General features: G+C 58.7%; 1 protein-coding gene across 1 annotated transcript; it reads right to left on the bottom strand.

The window, feature by feature from the left end:
* Positions 1–277: 277 nt before the first annotated feature.
* SHE (Src homology 2 domain containing E) lies at positions 278–15,307 on the bottom strand. The gene is made up of 6 exons (XM_080824415.1): positions 14,674–15,307; positions 12,111–12,237; positions 5,255–5,539; positions 4,217–4,373; positions 3,511–3,630; positions 278–2,282 (listed from the first exon to the last, which is right to left on the bottom strand). The coding sequence occupies exons 1-6, from the start codon at positions 15,136–15,138 to the stop codon at positions 2,096–2,098; spliced, it is 1,341 nt and encodes a 446-aa protein (XP_080680541.1). The 5' UTR covers positions 15,139–15,307; the 3' UTR covers positions 278–2,095.
* Between the last annotated feature and the right edge of the window lie 9,046 nt (positions 15,308–24,353).

Here is a 24,353-nt window from a genome sequence, read left to right on the forward strand (position 1 = left end):
CTTTCATCTCCACAAAGAACAGGACACAATGTCACGGGAAAACAGTGCAGGGAAAGCACACGACGGAAGCTTCATGAACATGTAACGCGTCAGGTCTGCCTTCAAGACGCCGTCTCATTCTACGTTCATCACGGCTGCTGGGCGTCTGCCGAAAACCATCGAGCGCGCACAGAGAAAGGCTGCAGAGCTTTTTGGCACCAAGATTAGGATAACTGCTATATTTTGTAGAATAGGTTTTTTTTTGTTTTTTTGTTTTTTATTTTATTTATTTACTTGACAGACAGCACAGGTAGGCAGAAAGGCAGGCAGAGATGGGGGGAAAGCAGGCTCCCCGCCCGAGCAGAGAGCCCGATGCAGGACTCGATCCCAGGATTCTGGGATCACGACCTGAGCCAAAGGCAGGAGCCCAACCCACTGAGCCACCCAGGTGCCCATGTAGAATAGGTTTCAGTAAAAAATCAGGTTTCACTTCTAGAATGCTGAACTAAAAATAAGTTTAATAAATGAATTATTTGTATATGGAAGATAATAAATATTTGTTGAATGGAATTGGAACTATAGGTGCTAAAAATGCTTTTGAAAAAAATCTTATAATAAGATGTCACACATGAACCAATGCACATTTAAAAAATTCTATCAGAATTTAAAAAAGACACTCTATTAATAAAATCATTGAGATTCAGTAGGAAAAGTTTCCCCTCCCATTTTTTAAATCAAAGATCACATGACCATCTGGCTACAACCTTAACAGAGAAGCAAGTGTCTACTAATGTGTAAATCGTAACAGCAGAACGGTGGCTAAGAGCCGGAAGGACAGGCTTTCCTAAAATTGAACCAAATCAACCTTTTGTGCGTCTGTAGCAGAGGCGACAACAGTGAATCCTTCAGGGATCTTGTGGTCCAGGCCTGGAGGCCACCGGCAAGGCCAGACCACAGACGCCGCTGCTTGGGGGACTGTCAGCCGCTCACCGGGCGGGGGCCCCTCCCGGAACGCCATTCTCATGGGTTCTTACTTATTTTTTTCACAGTAGGTAAACTGGCAACCAAAGTTCACAATAAACCATAAAGAGAACGCTACTATAACTATTAGTGTAATATGTGAAGCAGAAACCACCTCTTTAAGACGGTTTTGTGCGGTGAGAACGGGTCTGATCGGCACAGGACAGGCTGCAGATCTGAGCCCCAGTTCGGGCACTCAGCTGCGAGGGGCAGGGATGTATGTACTAAAAATTAACCCCAAAAATACAAAGCAAATCTAACCGGGGGCACAAGTTAAAACTCGTTCCCTAGCCACAGGAATGCCTGAAGGTGAACCCTGAGGACGTCCGAAGTTCCGAATGATTGTCCTGGAAGGAAACGGCTGCTGAGCTTCGCACATTTTTCAGATTTTTAAAAAAATCAGAAATGAAATCATTATTTTATTCTATAATTCAGAATTATAATGATGCCGATGTTTAATTTCTGTTGCTGATTCTTAAACTGGGGGCATCTTCCTTCCTGTTTACGTATATAGTAAAGATGATGGAAAAGTCCCCAGAGATTGAGAAAACAAAACTTTCTCTGAAGGCTGACCACCCAAATATTCTCGTCAGAGCTGTGAATTTTCGTGGACCTCGGAGCTGAACCAGGACGCCTTCCCCGAGTCCTCCATATCCACGTGTTTTCCACTATTCGTCCTTGTCCCCAGGAAGGGGTCCGTGGTGCACGCTCTTCTGGTCCATGTGATCAAGTTTTATTGCCCCGCATAAAGCCAGCTGCATTGTTTGTGGGTTTGCTTAGCGCCTGGGTGTCCCAGGGAAACCTTAATATTCTGGACTCCTGACTTACCTTTCCTGAAAGTCCCCCCGCAAACAGAACGCCTACTCCAGAGAGCAGAGGCAGCTGGTGAATTAGGATTTCTTATTGTAGAAAAGCAACAGGTCAGTAACCAAGTGTCGCGGAACGGCTGTCAGGCCAAAGATTTTTGCCTTCTAGGTCGAGACTCCCGCTTCCCACCGATCCCCGTGAGGAAGTCCAGCCCTGTCCCCCGGTGCCGGTTGGGGCTGACGCCCTGCTCAGGAGGAGGGGCCTGGCCAGGGCTCTTGCTGGCTGGACCTTAGTGCCCCTTGCTGTGCACGGGGTAGAGCAAGGTCATGTGTTCTGCCCCCTTGAAGGGCAGCTTCTCGTTGGAGTAATAGTGCACCACCTCGGGGATGCTGTCGAAGACGGCGCTCGTCTGGTCCAGCGTGTACTTGTTGTCTTTGGTCTGGGCCACTATGATGTGGACGCACCCTTGACTAGTCCTGAAACAGAACGGGATGGAGGACACAGGAGTGAGTGAGCGGGGGTCCCCGCCCCCGACAGCACGCCCAGCCAGAGTGACAGGCAGGCAAATTCCTGCCCGCCCCGGAACTGCTCCAAACTCCGCTCTCCAGGGGCTCTCAGAGGCCCCGAAGCCCTTGGTTCAGTGTGGGTCATCCTTGGGGTGTTTGTCCCTAAAACACACAAGTCATCAGGTCCTGGACAAGAAAGAACCAAAAAAAAGAAAAGAAAAGAAAAAGCCCAATTTCCCATCTCCTGTCTCCTAGATCACCAACTAGCGCTTACGCCGTGAATGAGAACACTGGGGTGCGGTTTAAACTCCCCCCTCGTCACGGGACAAGGACATATGGAAGGTTTCCTCTTTCTTTCCTCCCCAAAGAATGTATTAATAATAATAATACTACCCCTGGTTTCCTCCTTCCTCCCGCCCCACCCCCCAAGCCGTGAAGCCTGCTCCCGCTGTGGATAACGACAGCCGGCCGCGGGGGCCCGGGATCCCAGCGGCCCGGCTGTCCGGGCGCCGCGCATCTGGTGGCCGGCCCGGCCTTCCGAGCCACGTTGCTCAGACACCCCCAGCCTCTCCTCCCCTCCAGCCTGATTGTTTTAGCTGCTGGGGCCCGGCTTCCTCAGGAAGGAAACGCTGCCTGGGCCTGACAATGACCCTCCATCGTGGCTCCCCGGAGCCCGCGGAGCAGCGGAGCAGCGAGAATTTCCATGATACAAGCCCCACCAGGCCCACCGGGCAAAACGAATGTTCTGGCAGAATCAGGAGGGGGAGGGACAGCGAGTCTTCTCCTTCCCCAGGAGAAGCTGGTGTCCAAGGTGCGGTGGCATTTTGACATCAAGGGATCAGACTTAACTAAAGTCCCAAACACTAGGGAACAAGAGAGTCACCGAATTGTCCCGCTGGAAATTCTCCCTTTTGTCCGGGATTACGTCTGTGCTGGGCCTCGCAGAGGGCCTGGGCTAGGTCAGGTCACGGGCGGCACGCACTGAGTCACGCGGGAGGAGAGAGGCCCTCCGCGTCACAGGAGACCGGGCGTCTACCAGGACCGGCCCTGCATTTGGATCCGAGCCTCTCACATCCTGTGGTCCGAGCGAAAGCACCCTACCTTCCGGCAATGCGTACCCCGCGGGCCACCCTGAGATCAGCTCTTTTCAGACCCGTCCTCCACCCCTGGGGGAGAGCCCACGGGCTCTGGTACTCACTTCAGGGCGATGGAGTATTTGCTGTTCCCCGACTCACTATTTCGGACCAGATAAGCAGCTTCTTTGCAGGGCTGGAGTCGGCTCTCGGCCTCTGCGCGGGTGATGGCGCCGTGATACCAACTGTGGGGGGTTGATACCAACTGTGAGGGAGGCGCCCACGTCAAAACACAAACCCAGGTGGGGCCTCGCGTGGCGGGGAGCAGGCTGTCCTCCAAGCAGAGAGCCCGATGCGGGGCTTGATCCCGGGACCCTGGGATTGTGACCTGAGCTGAAGGCAGACGCTTAACCCACTGAGCCACCCAGGAGCCCCTGGATGGTTCTTTTCAACGCACTTCTCCCGGAAGGTCAGTGGCCTGATCCAGACCCTGCCTCACGCTCAGGAGAGACGGGGACAGACACGGGTAATCTGGATCACCGAATCTGTCAGTCCTACAAGCGGGCGTTAACATGACTAGGGTCCTTGAAAAGTTTTCAGTCGGTGCAGGAGAATGTAAAATCAGGCTCGTGGGCGGCAGCGTGCTTTCTATTCCGCACAAACGCAACGGGCTTTGAACATGGGTTTTCATTAATAAGCCCCACCCAGACAAGAATTCATGAACAAAGATAATCATGCAAAATGGGTGAGCGCCCCCCCGCCCCCCTTCAACAGGCTCCTAGTCACTGTCTGTTGTGCGAGGACGCAACAGAGGACGCGGACGGAACTCACGGCTGCTTCCCCAGCGGCAGGCCCGGGTCCACCTTGTCGCCCTCGCCGTGGTCCGGGCCGGCCGGCTTCAGGACCTTCTGGGTCCAGCTCTTCTGCCGCTGGTGCTGCTTCGCCACGTCCTCCTTGACGGAAGGCCGGTCCGAGCCTTCAAACTGAACTGGAAAGAAGGCTCGTCGGGCCCAGAGCCCACGGGGCCACCTGCCGGCCTCACACCCACCTCCCCGCTGGCTTCACGACAGGGAGGGTGCCTGCCCGACCCCGGACGGCGGGCGGCACTGCAAGGGTCCCCGACGACCGCTCTCCTGGGAGACGCTCCTCTGTGCCCAGTCGTGTCGGAATGGGCCCGTTTACTGTGACTTCTAAAAACTGGGAGTTTCAGTGTATTTAGAATAAACGATGCAAGAGCGTATCATTCTACGAAACCAAATAAGCTGTTTCCACCAGGAAATGATAAAACAGAGAAGTGCGCTTGGAGACAGAAACTCCTGGGCGGTAGGCGGCACCCGGGCTGGACAAACTCAGATGTTCAGAGCCGGCCCGAGAACGGACCCGGGGGTTTGCGGTCACGCACCTCACCCTGTCCGCCCAGCCCTGACACGGCCGGCACTGCCCCTCGCCAACCTGCTTTACTGGTGGGGGAGAGACCCCCGACGTCTTTAATTTGAAGGAAGAGGGGCTTCTGGCTCAGCCAGGCCACAAACTAGGTGCCGGATGCCCTTCCCATCTCCCGCCCCCCTGAGTCCCTCCGCGCATTAAAAGGGCGGATTCCTGGGGGAGGGTGACCGGCAGAACCGCCCACTGGCTCCCCCCAGGCCTCCCGGGCACCCCTGTCTGCCAGGCGCCGGGCCGGAGCTGCCGGCGGACTCACGGGGCCTTCCACAGGCGGGAGCGGCCTTGGTCCCGCTGCCCGGCCCGGCAGCCCGAGTGACTGCGCAGGGAGGCCGCGGCCGGACCGGGATTCTTCAGCAGCGCCGTGTCAGGGCCTCAGCCGGGGACCCCGCGCACGGGGGTCCCCAGGAGCCCCGGCCGGGCCCTCACCTGACAGCGCCCGCGCGATCTGCTCCTTCTTCCACTCCCACGGCTGCTCGTACTCGGCGGCCGGCCGCTCGTCCTCCGCGGGCAGCCGCGCCCTCCGCTCGGGGGCCCCGTCGGGGGGCTCGTAGGGCGTGTCGTACAGCTGGGGGGGTTTCCCCACCAGCTCCTTGGAGCCCCGTCTCTTGGCCACTGTCTCCGCTTTCGTGCTGTTCTCGCCCGACTCGCAGGGACCATCGAGCAGCTGAAGAGCCTTCACCAGGGGATCCTTGGAGCCTCGGCGCCGGATTTCTGGAAGACGCGCGCGGACAGGAGCTGGAGCGCAGCGGGCCCCGGACGCCCCTCCCTGCCCGGCCGGGCCTCTGGCGGGCTGCACGGGCGCCGCAGGGAACCTGCTTGTCCCACAAGCCCGACGGGCGGGGAGTCCCTGAAGACCCGTTCCACAGTCTGTGGAAAGCCACGAGGCCACGGGCACCTGCTCCCCCGCCCCCAGGCGGCGTGGTTTTCACCTGCCCCGTTTCTACACGTTGGTGGAAGGCTCAGACCCCAGGACGCTCAGGGCCGCCGACGGACGGCTCACTCTGTCCCCAGCGCCGGCTGCACACGCGGCGGGACTCTACGGCCGCTGGACGGAGTTCGGGGCTTCAGGCATTTCCAGACCGAGGAGGCCAGACACGGTCACAGCTAACCCTGCCGGCCGCCGGCTGCGGCACCGACGCCAGCAGCCAGCACCCCCAGCGGCACCGGCTGTGGCCCCAGAGCCCTCCTGCGAGGCTGTGCCGCTCCTTCCCTAATTTACAGAAGGGAGGGCTGAGGCAGACGGTGAAGGACACCGTCCTCACCCTGGCAGGCACCCTGGCAGGGAGCCAGGCTCCTGAGGCCGGGCTCCACACGGCTGCCCCTGGCCGGACTACAAGTGGCAGAGAAGTGGGAGATGGCGTCCCCCTGACACGGGTCCCTTCCAGCATAGGAAGCTGAGCAAGTGCAGTGCACGGGGGACCACAGAGGGCTTGTTCCCATAAGGGGGAGTGAGAGGTGAGTTCAAAGGTCAGAGGCCAGGAGGGGCGGGGGTGGGGGCTGGAGCGTGGGCACACTGGGCTCCAAGGCAGGGCCACACGGGCCACACTCGTGGGCGTGCGATGCGGCTGGGCTAACAGGTCCCACCGACCGCAGCCCTGCTTCCCCGGGAGTTAAGGGGCCCGAAGGCACCAGCAGCGGAAAGGAGCTGGCAGCCTGGGACCCACCAGAGGTCTTGGTGGGGGGCGTCTGTCCCTGCTGTGGCCCTTCTAGAGGCCCTCCGGGAAGCCCTCAAGCCCCCGGACACAGTCAAGAACCCTTCGAGCACAAGCATCTCAGGGCACCACCCAAGCCCACGAGCCCCCCAGGGTCTCCGCATGGCCTGGGACGCCCGCCATGCCCAGACCGCCTCTCTCTTCCAATTTATTCTCTTCACACCAGCCCGTCTCACCCCCCTCAAAATCCACTTCCTGACTCCAGGCAGGTGGCACTGCGGACGTTCTCCGTTCATGCTGCCCTGCCCTGTGTCCCGGGGACGCCCGTGGAAGTCTCGTCCTGGGCTCCTCGACTCTCCGGACCAACCCCCTTCCATGGCCACACGTGCCCGTGGCTCTGGGCCTGCCCTTCTCTGGGCGCACACACTGACCACGGCTATGTCTGCCCCTCCAGCACGGTGGGACTGTCACGTCTTACCTGGGGAGGTCACGCTGTCGCACTAAGGAGGAGGGAGGGGAGGAGGCCCCCGGCAGTGGGGATGTGGGCTCAGAGATGAAGGTCGCAGGGGCGCCATGGAGCTACTCCCAAATCAGTGAAGGGTTAGGGTGTGAAATGAAAAGTGACCAAGAGAAACGGAGAGGGTCAAAGGCAGAGTGGCGCTGCTTGAGCTCTAGGCGGGCGGATGGGGGCCAGGGGAGCCGGAGGGGGGGGGCGGAAGGGCACAGTGTCAGTAACGTACAACGGCACGGTGACACTCGGGTGCAGAGCAGCTGACTTCTGTCACCAGGAGCAGCGGGCAAAACACTCAAGGGAAAGTGGGAAAATCAGGACACTAAATTAAAAAGAGTGAGATCGTATGAGGCCCCGACCGTAGCTCCAGCCCTGCGCCCTGCGTCAATGGTGTCGGAGGCGCCCACTGCCCGGTCCCGGCGCCACGGGCGAGCTAGCCGGTCTGGGGCACGGGATTCTCACGGGACGTGAAGGCTGAGAAGCCCTTGCACACTCCCTAGTCCCCAGGGCCCCCGTCTGAGATCCTCCTGTCCCCACAGCCTTCCCGTCACTGCTAGCTCCCGGGCAAGGAGAGGGGTTCTCCCCTGGTCTGAACCCCCACATTGAAGGGTGGGAGGTCCCGCCCCGGGGCCAGGCTGGTGCCGGGGGCCGTGTGAGGTCCTGCGGGGCTGCCTGTCCGTCCATACCCCTCCTTTATGTTATTCTAGACGGGGTTACGGGGAACGAGAAACACAACCTGCTCCTGGCTCGGGAAGACAGGGCTGGAACTTAACAAGAGCGTCTCTGTAGAGCTAAGAGGAAGGAAAGAGAGGACACAGGGGGCTTCCGAGGGTGAACTTAGAAACTAAGTTTCTGATCAAAACCTCAGGGTGCCCTCAGTTTGGGTGGCCTGGCGCAGGCAGGGTCCGTTTTCCCATGGTCCTGCCCTCAACTCTGTCCCAGCGGACTGAAACTGAGGGTCGATTCCAACCTTTAGATGTAGGAGTCCTGCTCACAAGGAAAGTTCCAGGTTTGTGTTGTAATAAGTACAATAACGAGGGTCCGGAGTCCTTACCATGCGTGTCTGTGGGAGGCAAGGGCCCGTCCCCCCGGGACTGGGTGGGGGAGACCCGGGGAGCGGGCAGGCAGCCGGCCTCAGGTAGCCCCTCTCAACAATGTGTTGTCGGGGGAAACCAGGGCTTGCGCGGCCCTCCGCCCCCCCCCGGCCCCCTCCTGCCCCCCACCTGGGGCGCTGTGGACGCAGGAACAATTGGGAGCCAGGAGCCGGCCTCACTGGGGGAGAGCCGCCCGGGACGTGCAGGGCCGGCCCCGGGAGGAAACGGCAGAGGAGGAGGAAGCAGAGAGGAAGCTACGCCCCGGCCCTGCCGACAGAGGCCATTTACTGCGGGGACAACAGAGTGCAGACAAACGCCACCGCCCGCCGCCGGAGCCCGCGCAGGACAGAGCCGGTCCCTCACTAAGCCGGCTGTCGTCGCAGATGCGGGTCCTCTGCGCTCGTCCGGAATTCCCTTGGAAGACACAAGGCTCCCTGCAGCGTCTGAACAATGGCTAAATGCACGGGGCACGCGTGCACGAGGCGTGTTACACCAGTGTCAGGCACGGAACACGCGTGATCCCATTTTCACAGGTGACTAAACCGAGGCTGGGCACAGTGGGGGCCCTTGGAGGCCCTGACGCCCGCGGTTCACGCAGAGCGTTGGTCACCAGGCTGCTAAAACCATCAGCCCACTTAGAGGCTGTTTCTCCGTCAGAATCAGAAAAGGGCTGTTCCTGGTCACATCTTTTATTCCTACTCTCACTTTTGATTTAAAATGACGAACGGGGCACCTGGGCGGCTAAGCATCCGGCTCCTGATTCTCGGCTCCAGTCGTGGTCTTGGCTCAGGTGATCTCAGGGTCGTGAGATCGAGCCCTGTGTCGGGCTCCAAGCTCGGGGGGAGTCTGCTTGAGATTCTCTCCCTCTGCCGCCTCCCCTGACCTCTAAAAAATAAGTGAAATGACTTGAATATTTTCGTATTGAATAAATCTAAATACCTGAACAAAAGCAGATATAACTCAGGAGCCTGAAATCTAAGTTTTACCAGAAAGTAAAGACTAATTACATAAGTCAGAAATCTTCTGTATTTTTCCATAATGGTTTCTTTAAATGGGCGTCCCAACACTGAGGTTCTCCTTTGGATCTATTTGAACAAGTCAACAAAACCATCTGCAGGCAAAAATAAAACTGAAACCCCCCCGAGACAGGATATGGACCAGTATAAGTGGACGTGGAAGGACCCAGCATTTCTGCTGTCCACGCGGACACGGCCCGGAGCGGTTCCGGACTTGGGTGCCCTCGCTGCGGGCCGGGCGCTTCTAACACCCCCGCACGGGGCCACGGGGCTCAGGCAGGGGGCCGGTGGGCCTGGCGCCGACTTACAGGGTGCCAGCCTTGGAAACGGGTCTCCCACCGAATGACGTGGTCTCGGAGCCGCCGAAGACCCTTCCCCTGGGGCTCTGGACGCTCCATTAGGTACACTTTCTGCTAATGATTCCGCTAAAATGTTCCTGCTAGTTCAGCAGAACTGAGAGGTTTACGCTAATACTGCCTGTATTCGTAACCCTATCCTCCTGTAAACGATCCTTTGGGTAAACCTAAGGGAGAATTTATTTATAAACTTAGCAATTCCTAGCTTTCAAGGTTAAGAGTAAGGTTTCGGAGGGATCCCTCCAGTGACTGGGCCATCGGAGAGGAAGTAGTGCCTTTTCCGTTTCTTCCTCTGTTCTGATCCTGACTTCACGGCACTCACTGCACTTTCCAAGGACCCATTTTCTGGTCTCTCGGTGTTAGGTCTGTTTGCCTCTTGGGTTGTAAGAGGCACGTCGGTTCTCCTGTCGGTCCATGAGGACACGGGTCAGGTGGGTCTGGTTTTCCGGATGCCGGAGCCCAGCACAGGGCCTGGCACCCGGTGAATGAATGCCCGAGGAGCGTCTGCTGGACGGTGCAAAACAACACCGCCAGCGGCGTTCAGTCAGCTGGGCCACCCCACCCTGCAGGGACCAGCGGGGCCGGACAGGGCCCGGGGTTCCCTAGCGCCTCATCATCTCCTGAAAAATGCAGAAAATAAAGAAAAATCCCTAATATTTTCAAGAAACAAACATTTCTGAAGTGGGACATGACCACCAAGCATACAAGGAGCCAACTGAACAAAAAATGTAGAAGGTTTAAAACAAAAACAAAAACAAAAACAAAATGAAACTCCAGTAGCAAATCTCTTATTTCCAGCTTCCGATCACCTCACTTCCCGCCACTCTGTCCAGCTGCGGGCTACGGAGAGGGTCAGGGGTGTGGTCCCTGCACTGCTCAAGAAGGTGCTTTTTGGCAGAGGTTTTAAGAGTCTTTAAAATTCGTGGATTTTCTTAAGACAAAATAAGCTATCAATTTTTTAAAAGTTTAATAAATTTGAATTTAATCTCCAATTGAATTAATCTTATATTCCTAAACAACTGTATTCACGTAAACTGTAAGCAGAGGCTCACACTTAATAAACCCTCAAATATCAAACACTATTATTATCATCGCGTTTATTTCATGTTGGACAATTCTGATTTTTCAACACTACCCTCTTTGCGGGTCTGCGTGGAAAGACGCCTTACTCAATAAAGTGCCTTTGCACCCATCGTTTCAAAGGGGTCCATCCAATCTGGAGGGGGAGATCCTGGGTCTACTTTTTGCTGTTTCTTAAAAAGTCTATGAGCACAGACAAGTCCGGGTCTCTGTGATTTTGTACCAAGAGGAGAGGACTGGAGTCCATGAGGCCACAGTCTTGTGAGGAGTTTATGGGGGGGAAAGCAGAGCCTTTCCCCCCTATTATCAGTGAGGCCCCACGAATAAACAGCTGGGACGGTGTAGATAAATTACTTATTCCGGTTAATGAGAAAGAGAAGAATAAAAATTAAAGGACAAAAGAAAGATAAAGATAAGTCAAAATTATCTTTTTTTTTTTTAAAGAATATCTTTTTCCTCAACTTTAGGTAAAAGTAAATCTTTCCCCCTATTTCTTACATGCCTCTGATATTTTTTAAAATTCTGACTAAGTTCATTTTCACTTCCTTTCATTCACAGATTTCGTTAGAGGTCACAGTCCAGTGACCTTCAGGGTCACAGCCTGGCCAGGGTACACCCTCCCCAGCCTTATCTCTGCGCGCAGGGAAGCAGGACACAGCGCCCCTTTCCTGCTGTAGCTCATGTTCATTCTGAAGCCTGTCCTGACCCTTCCAGGATGCTGAGTCCCCTGTGCTCGCCTCCTCTGAGACCAAGCCCGCGGGGCCTGTGCCTGACGGCTTTTCAATCTGTTTCCAAACAGGGGACAGTCCGGAACGTGTGGCCAACGAGTGCCTCCCCAGGCACGGAATGCTCAGACAAGGGTGCCGTGGGTCAGTGCTCAGAAACACGTTTTTTCATTATGGATTAAAGAACATTAAAAAAATTGGGTGAATAAATTACTCTAAGTTTCCCAAATAAATCTAAATAACTTAGTTCATGATATTTTTAAGTATCGTTTATAAGAACTTAAGAGAATTACGAATAAAAGGGGAAAACTGGACACTGAAAACCATAGAGCGAGTGCTTTGCTCACGTTAGAACTTCGGTTTTAGGCGGTGTGCGGGGCCCGGGCTGGCTGGGACCAGAGCGGCCGTCCCTGGTTTTGGTACCGGAGAGCTCCCTGCACCGTAACACAGAGGATCTCGTCATGGGCACACCTGCTGACCACGTGAAGGCCCTGGCTAGAGATTCACGACTCCCCTTACCAACGTCAAAGCTTTCAAAGCAGCCAAGAAACGCACATGACCAGTCTCCACCCTGAAGGTCACGTCTGCAAACTCACAAGCGTCGTTTCGCACAGAATTAGGAAAACACTGAAGACCCTGCAGATTCTCACACCGAAGGATATAGAACCAGAAAGGAAGTTCACTGGGTATTCTGATCCTGCTTTGGGTCTGATTTGTTTCTTCCCGTCAGCATGGCCTGATTCAGCCCGTCATTTCTCTCCCGCACGCGCGCTGGTCAGGACCGCGCCCCGGCAGAGCGTGAGGCTCCGCCCCCTCGCGCCCCCCACCCGGCCCCCCCTTGCACACACCTGTTATCATCTGCTGCGCATCGTAGGGTTCCATGTAGCCGTCATTCTCTCCTGCCCTCTCTGCGTCCCTTTGGCCTTTCGTCCTTTTGGCGTCATAAGGGTCAGCATAGTCTTCTAAAATGATGACCTTGAAAGAACCAGAGAGGGGAGCGGCCAGGGTTAGCACACCCGGATGGCCACGGTGTCAGAATGGCTACGAATCATCTCAGACTGACGTCGCGGTCCCCCCAGTTCTGGAGCGTTTGCTCGGGCTCACATCACCGCCCACGTCACCGGGGGACAAACTTCTGATCGGTCTTGGCGGCGTAACCGACCGGCAACGGTTCACCCACACACTCTTGCCCATCCCCCAGCACTGCGCGGTAGTGCGTTCGGGGTGCGGGGGGGGCCCCTGTGGCAGGACGGGGGTGGGTGGTGGGACGTGGAGGGTGGCGATCACTGCAGAGCAGAACAAAATCAACGCTCCACCCCCTTCCCTGGGATGTTGATCTTTCTAAGGCCAGCCTGGTGGGCCACACGGACCTAAGTCAGTCGGTCCCCCCGTGACACCGAGCGTCCACCAGCGCTGCTGAGACACCGTGATGGGGTCACTGGAAGACCAAGGCTGCCTTTGGTCCTCCGGGGATCTGTGACGCCCTCGGAGGGGAGGGCTTCAGAAGAAGCCTAAGGGATAGCCCCAGACAGGACTGGGGGGTTCTGGGTTCCGGAACTCCCGGGGCTACAGTCAGAGTTCTGGTCGGTATCCGCGGCAGAAAGCATTGACTCTTCAAGAAGAGAAAGGGGCCCGAACGGTGGTGCGTGTGGTCGGTTCTGCTCTGCGGCTGCTGGCTGACAACGGAGGCCCCGCGGCTGAGCCCGACAGGCTCTTCTCAGGGGCGACAGTTTTGTGGGAACTGTATGGGGACAGAAAGCACACACTTCCCGATAGCAGTGTGCCCCCATAATATACACTCTTTACTCCAGCTGAAGAGGGAGACGGGGGTAAGAGCCAACGAGCAAAGAAAGGTGAACCAGATTCAAGGCAGGAAGCGCCCGGTCCGGCTCGGGTCTCCAGAGTTTCCGGAGAAGCAGAGAAGCATCAGCAGCACCGGCAGGAAGAAAATGAACAGAGAGACACGGGGGGAGGCAGCCTGAGGAAGGGTGGACCTCCACAAGTGATGCCCCAGCAGCCTCCGCAGAGCGCCCCCCGCTCCGTTCTCACTGCCCCCCCGGTCCCCCCCTCGGGAGCCGCACTCCCAGGACAGAGAGGATCGCCGGGTGCGGCACTCAGCCTGATCTGTGTAGACGGGGTCAGTCAGGGAGACCACTGGCTAGTACCTGGGCCAGCTGGGTGGTTGCGCGTCCCCCCCGCCCCCCGGCCGGGGGCCAGCACGGCACAGGCGTGCTGTCAGTACGGGTGCGAAGGACGAGGGGGATGAGCAGAAGGGCCCGGTGCAGACACACACGGCGGGGGCTGCGGGCTCCCCATGGCACGCAGGGAGACGGTGTGTGGGAGCCTGAGCAAGAGAAAGATGGAATTCCCGCGACAGGCAGGGGCGGCCTGGGCCGGGGCCTGGAAGCTCTGTCTGAGCTCTGCTCTCCCCTCCTCACCCAGAAGAGTGAGTTTGAGAAACAAGCCCTCGGGACGCCTGGGGGCTCGGTCAGTGAGCGTCTGCTTTCCGGCCAGGTCGTGGTCCCAGGATCATCGGGCTCCCTGCTGCTCCCCGCCTCCCGCCCCTCCACCTGACGCGTGACGTCTCTCTCTCAAATGAGTCAACAAAATCTTAGAAAAAAGAAACCAAGCAAACAAACCCCAGCTCATCTCTCTAAGGATGGAGAGGGTCTCCTCCCAGAGTCTCGCTCCTTTCCTCAAGTGCCTCGCACTGGACGGCGCCCAGAAAACCTCTGGGGTGTGAGAGGCAGGGATCACCTTCTCTCCTGCTCTGGGATTTCCTTCAGGGCACTTCCATGTCCCATTCCGTACCCACTGCAGCCCATGGAGCCCGGCTCGGCTTCTCCCCGTGCTGCTGCCCAGCCGACGTTCACCGATGGGACTCGGGCTGCTGGTACCTCGGCGAGGGGGCACCGGCCGGGGCAACCATGCCTGGACTCCCACGCTAGCAGGGGAGGGGCCGGGTGTGTGCCCTCCTCCTGGTCCCCAGGGCTCTGAAATCCTCGCTTCCCTTCTGCTCAAGAAGCATAAACGTATACACAGATCTGGTTTTGCAATCCCCCTGGATTTCAAATTAAAATAAACCACATTCATAAGGAGGTCAAGTTTCACAAAGCAGGAACGTCTCACTCACTCACTCTTTCTAAAGGGCTGACAAAATTAAATGCATGGTACATTTCCGAAAAGTCCCCCACACTCAGAGTAAGGATTTTCCAAGATGAAAACAAAAACAAAAACAAAAACCAACAACAAATGTCACGGCGTGACACGGTCCCTTAATTGTCGCCAGAAGTCGGAGGGAGGCCCACCCTCCGCTCCCCCCCCCCCAGAGAAGCCCGGGCCGAGCGCTCCGGCTCCGCGCGCTCCCCGCCGGCCCCTCCGACGGGCGGCCCCAGGGGGCTGCGCGCTCACCGTGTCCGGCGGCTTCCCGGCCTTGCCCTTGTCCAGTTCGGGGCCCAGCGAGGCGGGGGAGGAGGACGCGGAGGAGCAGCTGCTGCTGCTGGTGCTGCTGCCGTTCCTCTCCTGAGAGTCCACCTTGATGAGCCTGCTGATGTAGGTGCCGCAGCCCGCGCTCCTGGCCGCGCCCCGCGGCGGCTCGTCCTCCGCGGCCCGCGAGTTCTTGCGGCCCTTGCCCGCCGCGGCCTGGATCAGGCCCTGCAGGCTGTCCCGGGGCGGCCGGCTGTCCCTGGGGGCGCCGACGCCGGCCCTGCCGCTCCCCAGCTCGGCCGCCGAGTTCTTGCGGCCCTTGCCCGGGGCCGGCCCGGCGCCGCCCGCCTCCGAGTTCTTGCGCAGTCGGCCGCCGCCGCCACCGGGCCGGGCGCGCTCGGACGCCGTCTTCAGGTTCAGCGGGAACTCCTTGAACCACCGGGCCGCCATGGGGGGGGCCCGCGGGGCAGGCGGGCGAGGGGCGCGGCGCACACGCGGAGGGGCGCCAGGGGCCGCGGCCGCCGCATTCCCCGGGGCTGCTCCGCGTCCCCGGCCCGCCCGCGCGCAGCTCGGCGGGGTGGGGCCCGGGGCCGGGCTCTGCGGGGCGGCGGGCGCGGGGCGTCCCTGCTCTTCCCCCCGAAGCGGGACAGCCCTGCCCGCCCTCGCCGGGGAGACACGGGACGGCGCCGCGACGGACCGGGGACCGACGGCGGGCCGCCCACCCTCGGCGCGCCCCTCCCTCGGCGGCTGGCGCCTCCCGCCCAGATCCGCCGGGGTCGGCGCCTCCGCCCGGGGCGCGGGGGGTGGGGGTGGGGTGGGGGGCGGAGACCAGCGGCCGCCGCACGGGCTGGCCCGGGGCCCCCGCGGTCGCGCAGCCCCCCGCGCCCTCGCCGAGCGGCCCCCAGCTTCGCCACGAGCCCCGCGCGCCGCGTCCTCTCCCCGCGCTCGCGGCGGACGGCCGCCCCGGGGGTGCGGGCTACGGAGAGGGGCGCTCCCCGGCGCCGGTGCCGACCCCCTCCCTTCCGGCGCCCCGCCGGCCCCGCAGGCCGCGGGGAGGCGGAGCGCGCAGCCCGGGCGCGGGGCTCGGCGAGGCGGCGGCAGGTGGGTGCGCGCGGCCCGGGCCGGTAGGGCGCGGCCGTTCCAGGCCGCAGGCTTCGGGCCAGGGCGGAGAGACCCGGGCGCTGGGAGGCCGCTGGGGAGGCCGCACCCCCATTTCCACCCCGGGGCGGCGGGGCGCGCGGTTACCCCCGGGGCAGACGCTTGCTCGCGGTCTGGTGCGTCCGCGAAAGTCTGGGTGGGGACGGTGGGTGGGAGCGGACCCCAGAGACCGGCCCTCTGGGGAGCTGGGGGCGTTTTACCTTGAAGAGGCCTCTGCCACCGCCCTCCCGTGGCGAAGCCATTACAGATTTTTTTAGCTTAAAAAATGTAAACGCTCCGCGGGGGGCTGGCGCGCTCCGTCCGAGCCGCGGGCGCTGGTGATCCCGCTTCTCCGTGTGCGCCAGCCGTGCCCGGCGGTGGCGGAAGGAACGTGTGCTTGCGGCCATTCAAGATCGGAAACACTCTTGACTTATTTTTTAAAAAAGCTTTACTGAGATGTAATTGACGCACCATAAAACTCACCTGCTCTGAGCGTCCAGCTCGGAGGTATTTAGTATATGAGGGTTCAGCGGGCACAATCTAATTTTGGAACATTTCCACCACCCCAGAAGGAAACCTTGTGCTCATTAACAATCATCCCCATCGCCCGCAGCCACTAATCTACTTTCTGTCTCTACAACTGTGTCTGTTCTGGACTCTTCGTGTAAGGGGAACCGCAGAGTCTGTGGCCTTTTGTGTCTGGCTTCTTTTCCTTAGCGTCATGGATTTTGTTTGTTTTTAAGATTTTATTCATTTGAGAGACAGAGAGAGAGAATAACAGCACAGAGCGGAGGGGAGAGGCAGAGGGAGAGGGAGGAGCAGACTGCTGAGCAGGGAGCCAGACTCGGGCTCAGGATGGCGGGATCAGGAGGACCTGAGCCCAAGGCAGACGCTTAACCCCCTGAGCCCCCGCAGGCGCCCCAGAGGGAGACAGTCACGCAGACTGGGCACGGAGCTGGGCTCCCCGCTGGGGCTCCCACGACCCTGAGATCATGACCTGAGTCCAGACCAACCAAGAGTCGGCTGCTCAACTGACGACACCACCCTGGCACCCCGTTTACCCACTTTTTAAATAGTTCATTGTCTTCTTTTTATTGCGTTGCATAAGTTCTTTGTAAATTCTTTGTCTTCTGGAAACACAAATAGGGTGCTGCTCCCGACCAAGCATTGGAACGGAAGCTCACAACTTTGAGGTTCTAAGACCTAGATTCGAACACAGGCTTCTCCGAGTCTGAGCAGAGATGGCCTGACCTTGGCCCCTTGCCAGGCCGTCATCTCCGAGCTCCAAGGCCTCACCGGCCCCGCGAGCAGTGTCGCTTAGCTCTGAGTTTCCATGAGGACTGTATGAGACCACTAGGGTTCACAGCTTGGAGAAGCCCCTGCAGACCTTTAAAGGCCTCTCTGAAGACTTAGGGCGCCTTTGCTTGGGAGGGGTGGATGCCAGCCCTCTTCCGGCCCACAGGCTTGTCCGGGGATGACTCGGAAGCTGGTCCTCACGCCGCAGCCCCGGTTCTGCCATGAACCTCTGTCCACCCGTACCGCATCTCCTGCTCGCCATAAGGACCCGGGGCTCCGTTTCCGTGCAGTTGCCGCCAAGCCTGCACTTTCTCCCATGGCTGGGAGCGATTTACAGGAATTACCGTTTTCTTTCAAAATTTAATGTTTTAATTTATGTTTCTCCTAATTAAATAAAACTTTAAAAATGACTTTGACAGCCTCGTTCTCTGTAGGAAAAGGACCTAGTCTTTCCAGTCACAGACCCGGTTACCTCAGGCTCTTATAACGAGCAAATCGTGTGCTGTCCTTGAGGTTTGCCTCTTCCAGCTGCCAGATGGGGAAACCGTCCGCCCCGAGGCCACGGGAACGTGCCCAGGAAGTCCGCAGACGCACAGTGACTGCTCCGAACCGCGGCAGGTGCTTCGAGCGCCATCTCTCAGGCCCTCGGGACCTCCGGCGTGGGAGGTCGGATTCCTGTGGCCGGGCGTGGGGTCTGCTAAGCCGGAGGGCCCGGGGCTGCGGCTCCGCGGTTCCGTGGTTCCGTGGGCCGCCGTGCCCAGCGGACTGTGGTTTCAGAGCTGCTCAGGGGTTTCCACTTGCTGCCGTAGCAAATAACCTCTTCTTTAGTAGTTTCAGCAGCACAAGTGACACATCTGTTGTTCTGAACTCTGACACGGGTCTTGGGGAAAATCGATGGTCGCGATGGCCTTGCCTTTCCAGCTCCCGGAGGGGCAGGACCGCGCCCTTCTCAGCCACACCTCATCACTGTCCAGCCCCAGTGACCCGCTAGGCCCACCCGATGAGATCAGCTGATAAATGACTCGATTGCCGCTTGTCATGTGACCAAACATATCCGTGATGTGATATTGTGGTTTATAGTAAGAAATACATATTTGGTCTTCATCCTCCTGCGGGCACAGAGCTCCTAAAATCTATGGAATTTCCTGTGATAAGAGCCCTAAAGCTGTCCTTTGTTATGCTAATGAGGCGGCGCGGAAGGCCCGTAGGTCCCCTAAGGATGGAGGCGAGGCCGGTGGCCAGGGCCCCAGCCCCGTGATTGGAGCCCCCCCACCTCCAGGGAGGGGAGAGGGGCTGGAGGTCAAACACCTCCCCAGTGGCCGATGACTTTATCAGTCATGCCTGTGTAAGGAACCCTCCATAAAAACCCCAAAAGACGGGCGCCCGGAGGAGGGCCGGGTGCTCTCCGCTCCCTCCGCACGTGTCCACCCTCTGTGTCTCTTCCGCCTGCTCCTGAGTTCTGTCCTGTCCTAATAGGCCAGCAGCCCCTAAGGACACTGCTTCTCTGCCAGCCGGGAGTCGCTGTAGCCAATTACCTGCACCCACGGAGGGGGTGGTGGGACCCTCCAGTCTGCACCTGGTCAGCCAGAGGCACAGGGGACAAGCCGGGCTTGCAGCTGGTGTCTGAAGGTGCGGAGGCCGTCGTGTGGGACCGAGCGCGGCGTCTGTGGGATCTGACGCTGTCTCCGGGGAGGTGGTGCCGGAATGGAGCGGGAGGGTAGGCCACCAAGCTGGGGGTCTGGAGAATTGCTCGCGGTGCGAGCACGCTTCTCCCCAGACTGGAGTGGTTGACTGGACGCCTTACTATCTCCCAGAGGTTAGGACATGGGCCATTTTGTAGGGGGGCTCTTCTGCCAGCCCCACGACCCGTGCAGTAGTGATGAGACCGTGAATTGCCCTGGCCTGTCCCACCGGCTTTGGGGGAGAGCCTGCTGGAAGAAGCCACAGCACCTGCGGTGCCTCCTTTGTTGATAAGCAGTCCTTTTTCTACCCCACACCTTGGCTTTCCCACGCCTGCCTCACTGTGCTGGAGCTTCGGGGTCACCCAGCCTTTCCCTCAATGTGCTGTAACTGTGGGCGACAGGAACGCTCAGTGGGGGGCTTCCTGGCTTGGAACTTGGTCTGGCAGGAGGAAGGGGCGTAGAGGCTCATGGAGGGTCTGGGCTGGGGGTATGGAAGCCTCGCTCCCATCCTGGGACTGGGACTCTGTATCTGTTCGGGCCTGAGACGTGGGATCTTCGGCTTCTGCCCCCACCCGCAGCTGATTTACCGCGGCACCGGGCCCCCGCCGCGGCCCCGGAGCAGACCCCCGGCACCGGGCGCCTGCTCCTGGCTCGGTGCTTCTCCCGCGCTCTTCCCTCCTGCCCCCCTGCCACCCTCCGGTGTCTCCGGCGCGGTCTTCCTCAAGCCTGGCAGGCTGGTGTGGCCTCCCTGGTTGGAGCCTTTGAGCACAGGCAGAGCTGGCGGTGAGCGCGATGGGACAGCCTGGGGCTTCCTGGCTCGGCCCCGCCTGCCCGTCCTGCTTCCTCTCGCCACGGCCCACGTGCGACACGTGCGACACGCAGCGTCCTCAACCCGCCTTCGCAGGCGCCTCTGCCTGGGTCTTCAGCCTCCCTCCCGCACCGCGCCCTTCCTTCCCTCTTCCTCACGTTAGCTCCGAAACGCGCTGCGGTCCTGAAACCCGTCCTAGTGATGCAGGAAAGGCGTTAGGGCTTGAAGCCGACGGCCGGGAAAAAATCCTTGAAACGTCTTTGGTGCAAAAAGGTGGTTTTAGTGAAGCACGGGGACAGGACCTATGGACGGGGAGATCTGCACCGGGGTCGCGCAGAGGGGCCCATTATGTACTTTCAAGTCGGGAGGGGCTTAGGGAGAGGGTAAGTCTGTAAGGAATTTGGAAGCAAGGTTTCCAGGGGCGCGCGGCTGTCGGGAGAAGCCATTTAGTACCATCTAATAAAACCTGAGTCACGAGACCCCTCAGATGTCCATCGGTGCGCATGTGCTTGGGGGATGATTGCCAGACATATCTTGTGGGATTTAGAGATAAAGGAAGTTTCCAAAGGAAATTTTATATGTTAAAATAGACTTAACCGGATCCTGGGGCGGGGAGGGCGAGGCTAGGATTGCCTTTTGCCCTCAGCGAAGTGTTAGCCTCGGGGCCGCTGAGTCCCTCAAGGAAGGTTCCTCTGCCTGTTTCAAGAACTTGTCAATGGGCCGTGGGTCGTTAGGAGATTCCATCATTCTTCTGCCGTTGTTGCCCACGTCACTCAGACGTCGCCGGGAGCGCTGGGTCGCTGGCGTGCTCCGACCCCCAGCCTTGCCCATCCGCTGGAAGGCCGTGGTGTCCCCCGCGGCGCTCGGCGCCCAGCTGCTCCCCGGACTTGGCCAGGTGTCTGCCCAGTGGTCAAGCACGGCATAGCGGTACTGTTCCCAGGGGAGGACTGTTTGGGGGTGTTCCCACTGAAACGTGTCACTTACACACGCTCTGACCCTCCGAAGCCCCTGGCCTTACTCCTCTAGACGCTGTTTCCCTTCTTGGGCCCCAGGGAAAGAGGGAGCGAGGTGCGCGTCGGCGGCTGGACGGCTGCGGGGCTCGGCTGCGGGGCTCGGCTGCGGACAGCTGCCCTCGCTGCTCGCCCCCACATGGCTCATTAGGAACTGGCCAGTAACTTGATGTCACCAGATTTAAAAGCTGTTTGAGACGACGTCGCTGGTTGGCGACGAGGCTCACAAATCCCTCCAGGTCTGCCCCGGACTCCGCCGGTTTGGGGCCGAAGGTCCCGTGTCCCGCCCCGTCCCACGTAAAGCTGGGTGGGGGCCGCCCTCCCTGTTGCTTTGGGCGGAGGGGCCTTGTGGGGTGCAACGGCCCGGCCTCAGGTTGGGGGGGGTTGCGTTTCAGCCAGAACACCGCCCCTGTTTCGTATTGGAGCGAACAAGTTCCGAGGGTCGGCCGCGGCTCGGAGAACAGTGCAGCTGTGGTCTTCGACCCCCGGGTCTTCCTGTCTGTGCAGGAGGCCAGACCGCGGAACCCGCAAAGGCCGCAGAGCAGCGCAAGTGCCCGGGATTTGTAGTAAGTGCGTCCGAGGTGCGGAAGGATGGAAAACCGGTGTCACCTCCTGAGTTAACCTGCCTGTGACCGTCTTTTTGAGCATTTTTATTTTGCACAGGGTCTCAGCCTGCTTATGACAAATAACCTGATTCTCGCCCCCAAGTCCCAAGTTCAGTCTGGGAGGTAGGATAAGAGGAGGCTTCGCAGGGCCCCGGCTGCCGGCCAAACCTTTGTCAAGAATTTGCTGGTCTCGGCACCCGGTGGCCAAGTGCTCCGCCGGGGGGCACTCGGTTCCTCCGGCGCCGCTCACTGTGCCGTCCCGCCCGCTCCAGGAGACGGGCCCGTCGCTGCAGTGCTGTTCCTGAAGTCCTGTGACGGCCCTGGGGTGGCTGGTGTCCCCGTCACGGGGATGAGGCAGCCAGAGGCTGAATCCTCAGCCAAGGGTTGATGCCTGTCCCGTTGCCCCCCAGTACCAAAGCACATGACCAGTGGGTTGGCCAAGTACAGGGTGGACCTGTCGTGGCTTCGTCTGACGAAGACGGACGCGGCACAGAGCACGAAGTGATTCGTGACATCACACTCAAAGGTGTGGCTTGGGGGACTCTCAGCACCTGATCAAGTGCTGGGCTGGTTCCTCCTCCCTTCTGCTCAGGCTGGGACCACCTGTTACTTGACAGCGAGAGTGGACGGAGCCCCTGTGGCATCTGTGTCTGGGTGGGGGCCCCTCCGGGCGTCCTGGTTCAAGACCTGGCTCCCGGGCCTCGCTAGGCCCTGCAGTCCCACATGGCGGCCTAGGGGACCTGTGGTCTTCGTTGCCTCACAGGAAGGGAGCGGCCTTCCGCACAGAGCTTGCCGCTGACCGGCGAGCACAGAGCGGCCGCACCATTTTACTTTTATTTATTCATCTTGGTCATCTCTGCAGCCAACGCAGGGCTCGAACTCGCAACCCCGAGATCAAGAGTCTCACACTCCACCACCTGAACCAGCCAGGCGCCCCCAAAGCCGTAGGATTTTATTTATTTATTTTTAAAGATTTTATTTGTTTATTTAACAGAGAGAGAGTGAACACAAGCAGGGGAGCAGCAGAGGGAGAGGGAGAAGCAGGCTTCCTGCCCAGCAGGGACCCCTACACGTGGCTTGATCCCAGGACTCCGAAGGCAGACGCTTGACTGAGCCCCGCTGGAGCCCCGGAATCGCATTTTCTTAACAACAGAGCATCCTCTCTACTTGCTGACCCAAGAGAACCTCCTCTTCAGGCCATCGCTCTGGCCTCACGGGTTTGTCTGTTCATCACCGACTGGGGAGAGTTCGTGTACTTTTGGGCGCGAGTTTCTCACCAGACCTGCGGCCACGGACCTTCCGGGCGGTTGTGTGTTCACAGCCTTCGTCGCTGCTCCGCGGCGCGAGACTGTTCAGTTCTGACCGATTCTGGCCTTTCTGTGTCTTCCTCAGGGGCTCGTTCGTCAGGCGTCCTGTCCACAGTCTGTTGCCTAACCCGAGATCACCGAGGTTACTCTTCTTTTTCCTTTTTTTTTTAAGAGATGGAGGAATTTTTTAAAGATTTTATTTATTTATTTATTTGACAGACAGAGACCACAAGTAGGCAGAGAGGCAGGCAGAGAGAGAGGGGGAAGCAGGCTCCCCGCTGAGCAGAGAGCCCGATGCGGGGCTCGATCCCAGGACCCCGAGACCATGACCTGAGCCGAAGGTAGAGGCTTTAACCCACTGAGCCACCCAGGCGCCCCACCATCCGTGAGTTTTAACCAGACACGGTCATTCGTATTTTCGGAGCTCGAGTGCCCCGTCTTCATCTCGTGCGGCCTCCTCTGCGCTAATTCTTGAGTCTTTATTTTATCTGGAAACTTTCAAACATATACAGCAAATAGTAAGACAAACCCTACCTCCCCGTTCTCAACGTGGGCAATTCTTGTGGGCATCCCACGTTTGCCTACACCCTCCCACCCCCGGGCCATCCTGAAACAAAGCCCCGGGCCCCACACCACTTCCTGTGCCACGTTTTGGTTCCCAGCTCCGGGGACAAGCATCCTGCCACCATCTCAGCCTCCCGTCCTTCCCGTGAGGCCCAAAGCTTTCTAGCCACTGCAACAGCTCCAGGCCCCAAGTCAGCCGTTTCTGTGAGAAGGCCTGTCTCCCCGCAGGGGACACGCTGTTGCAGAGGGCACCAGCCGGGAGACAGAGACATCCGAAGGTTTTTAGCCTGTTTTGCATCATGCGTGCCCCCGTATTCTCAGCAAGGAGAGACTCAGAAAACCAGGGAGGGTAGGAAGCTCGCCCGTGGTTACTCGAGCAAGTGGTGATCAGTTCCAAAGCTCACTGAGAAGGCACAGTTACCAGAAGCTCACTCGAGGACAGACGTCTAGATCAACGGAACAGAACGACAGCCCGGAAATAAACTGCTACGATGATGGTCATTTTTGACAATGGTGCCAAGGAAGTTCCATGAAAAGTTCCATGAAAAGTTCCTGCCCCCGTGTAGGAGAAAGACGTTGGCCCCCACCTCACACCACACACAGGAGCAGATTCAGAAAAAAAGTCATAGGCCTAAATATAAGTGCTAGATCTATCAAAACTCTTGGGGAGCCTGGGGGCTCGGTCGGTTGAGCATTAACTCCTGCTTTCAGCTCTGGTCATGAGATCAAGCCCTGCATGGGGCTCCATGGGGAGTCTGCTTGACATTCTCCCTCCCTCTCCCCTCCTCCTGCTCGTGCTCACTTGCGCACGCTCTCTCTCTCTAAAATAAATGAAGTCTTTAAAAAAATACAACTATAAAACTCTTAGAAGAAAATATAAGTAGGGGTGCCTGGGTGGCTCAGTGGGGTAAGCCTCTGCCTTCGGCTCAGGTCATGATCCTGGGATCCTGGGATCGAGCCCCACGTCGGGCTCTCCGCTCCACGGGGAGCCTGCTTCCCCCTCTCTCTGCCTGCCTCTCTGCTACTTGTGATCTCTGTCTGTCGAATAAATAAATAAATATTTTAAAAAACAAAAAACAAAGCAAAACAAAACTCACAGATGGTAACAAAGCAGTAATTTGTAATGACACCTAAAGAAACGGAAGGAGGTAAAGTTCACTGGCCGTGATTGGAAGTGGAGGAAAATAGTGTATTAATGTTAAACTTGGTAATTATAGGGGAAAAATAAGGATCCTGGTTTTCCAACACAAATGCTA

This window comes from Martes martes, assembly GCF_963455335.1.
Source record: "Martes martes genome assembly, chromosome: 15".
Taxonomy (NCBI): domain Eukaryota; kingdom Metazoa; phylum Chordata; class Mammalia; order Carnivora; family Mustelidae; genus Martes; species Martes martes.

Coding starts and splice junctions, on each gene's coding strand:
- SHE (XM_080824415.1), bottom strand. CDS start 15,138: ATGGCGGCCCGGTGGTTCAAGGAGTTCCCGCTGAACCTGAAGACGGCG. Junction 4,374..5,254: donor GATCGCGCGGGCGCTGTCAG/GTGAGGGCCCGG, acceptor CCTTCTTTCCAG/TTCAGTTTGAAGGCTCGGAC. Junction 3,631..4,216: donor CTGCCGCTGGGGAAGCAGCC/GTGAGTTCCGTC, acceptor AACCCCCCACAG/TTGGTATCACGGCGCCATCA.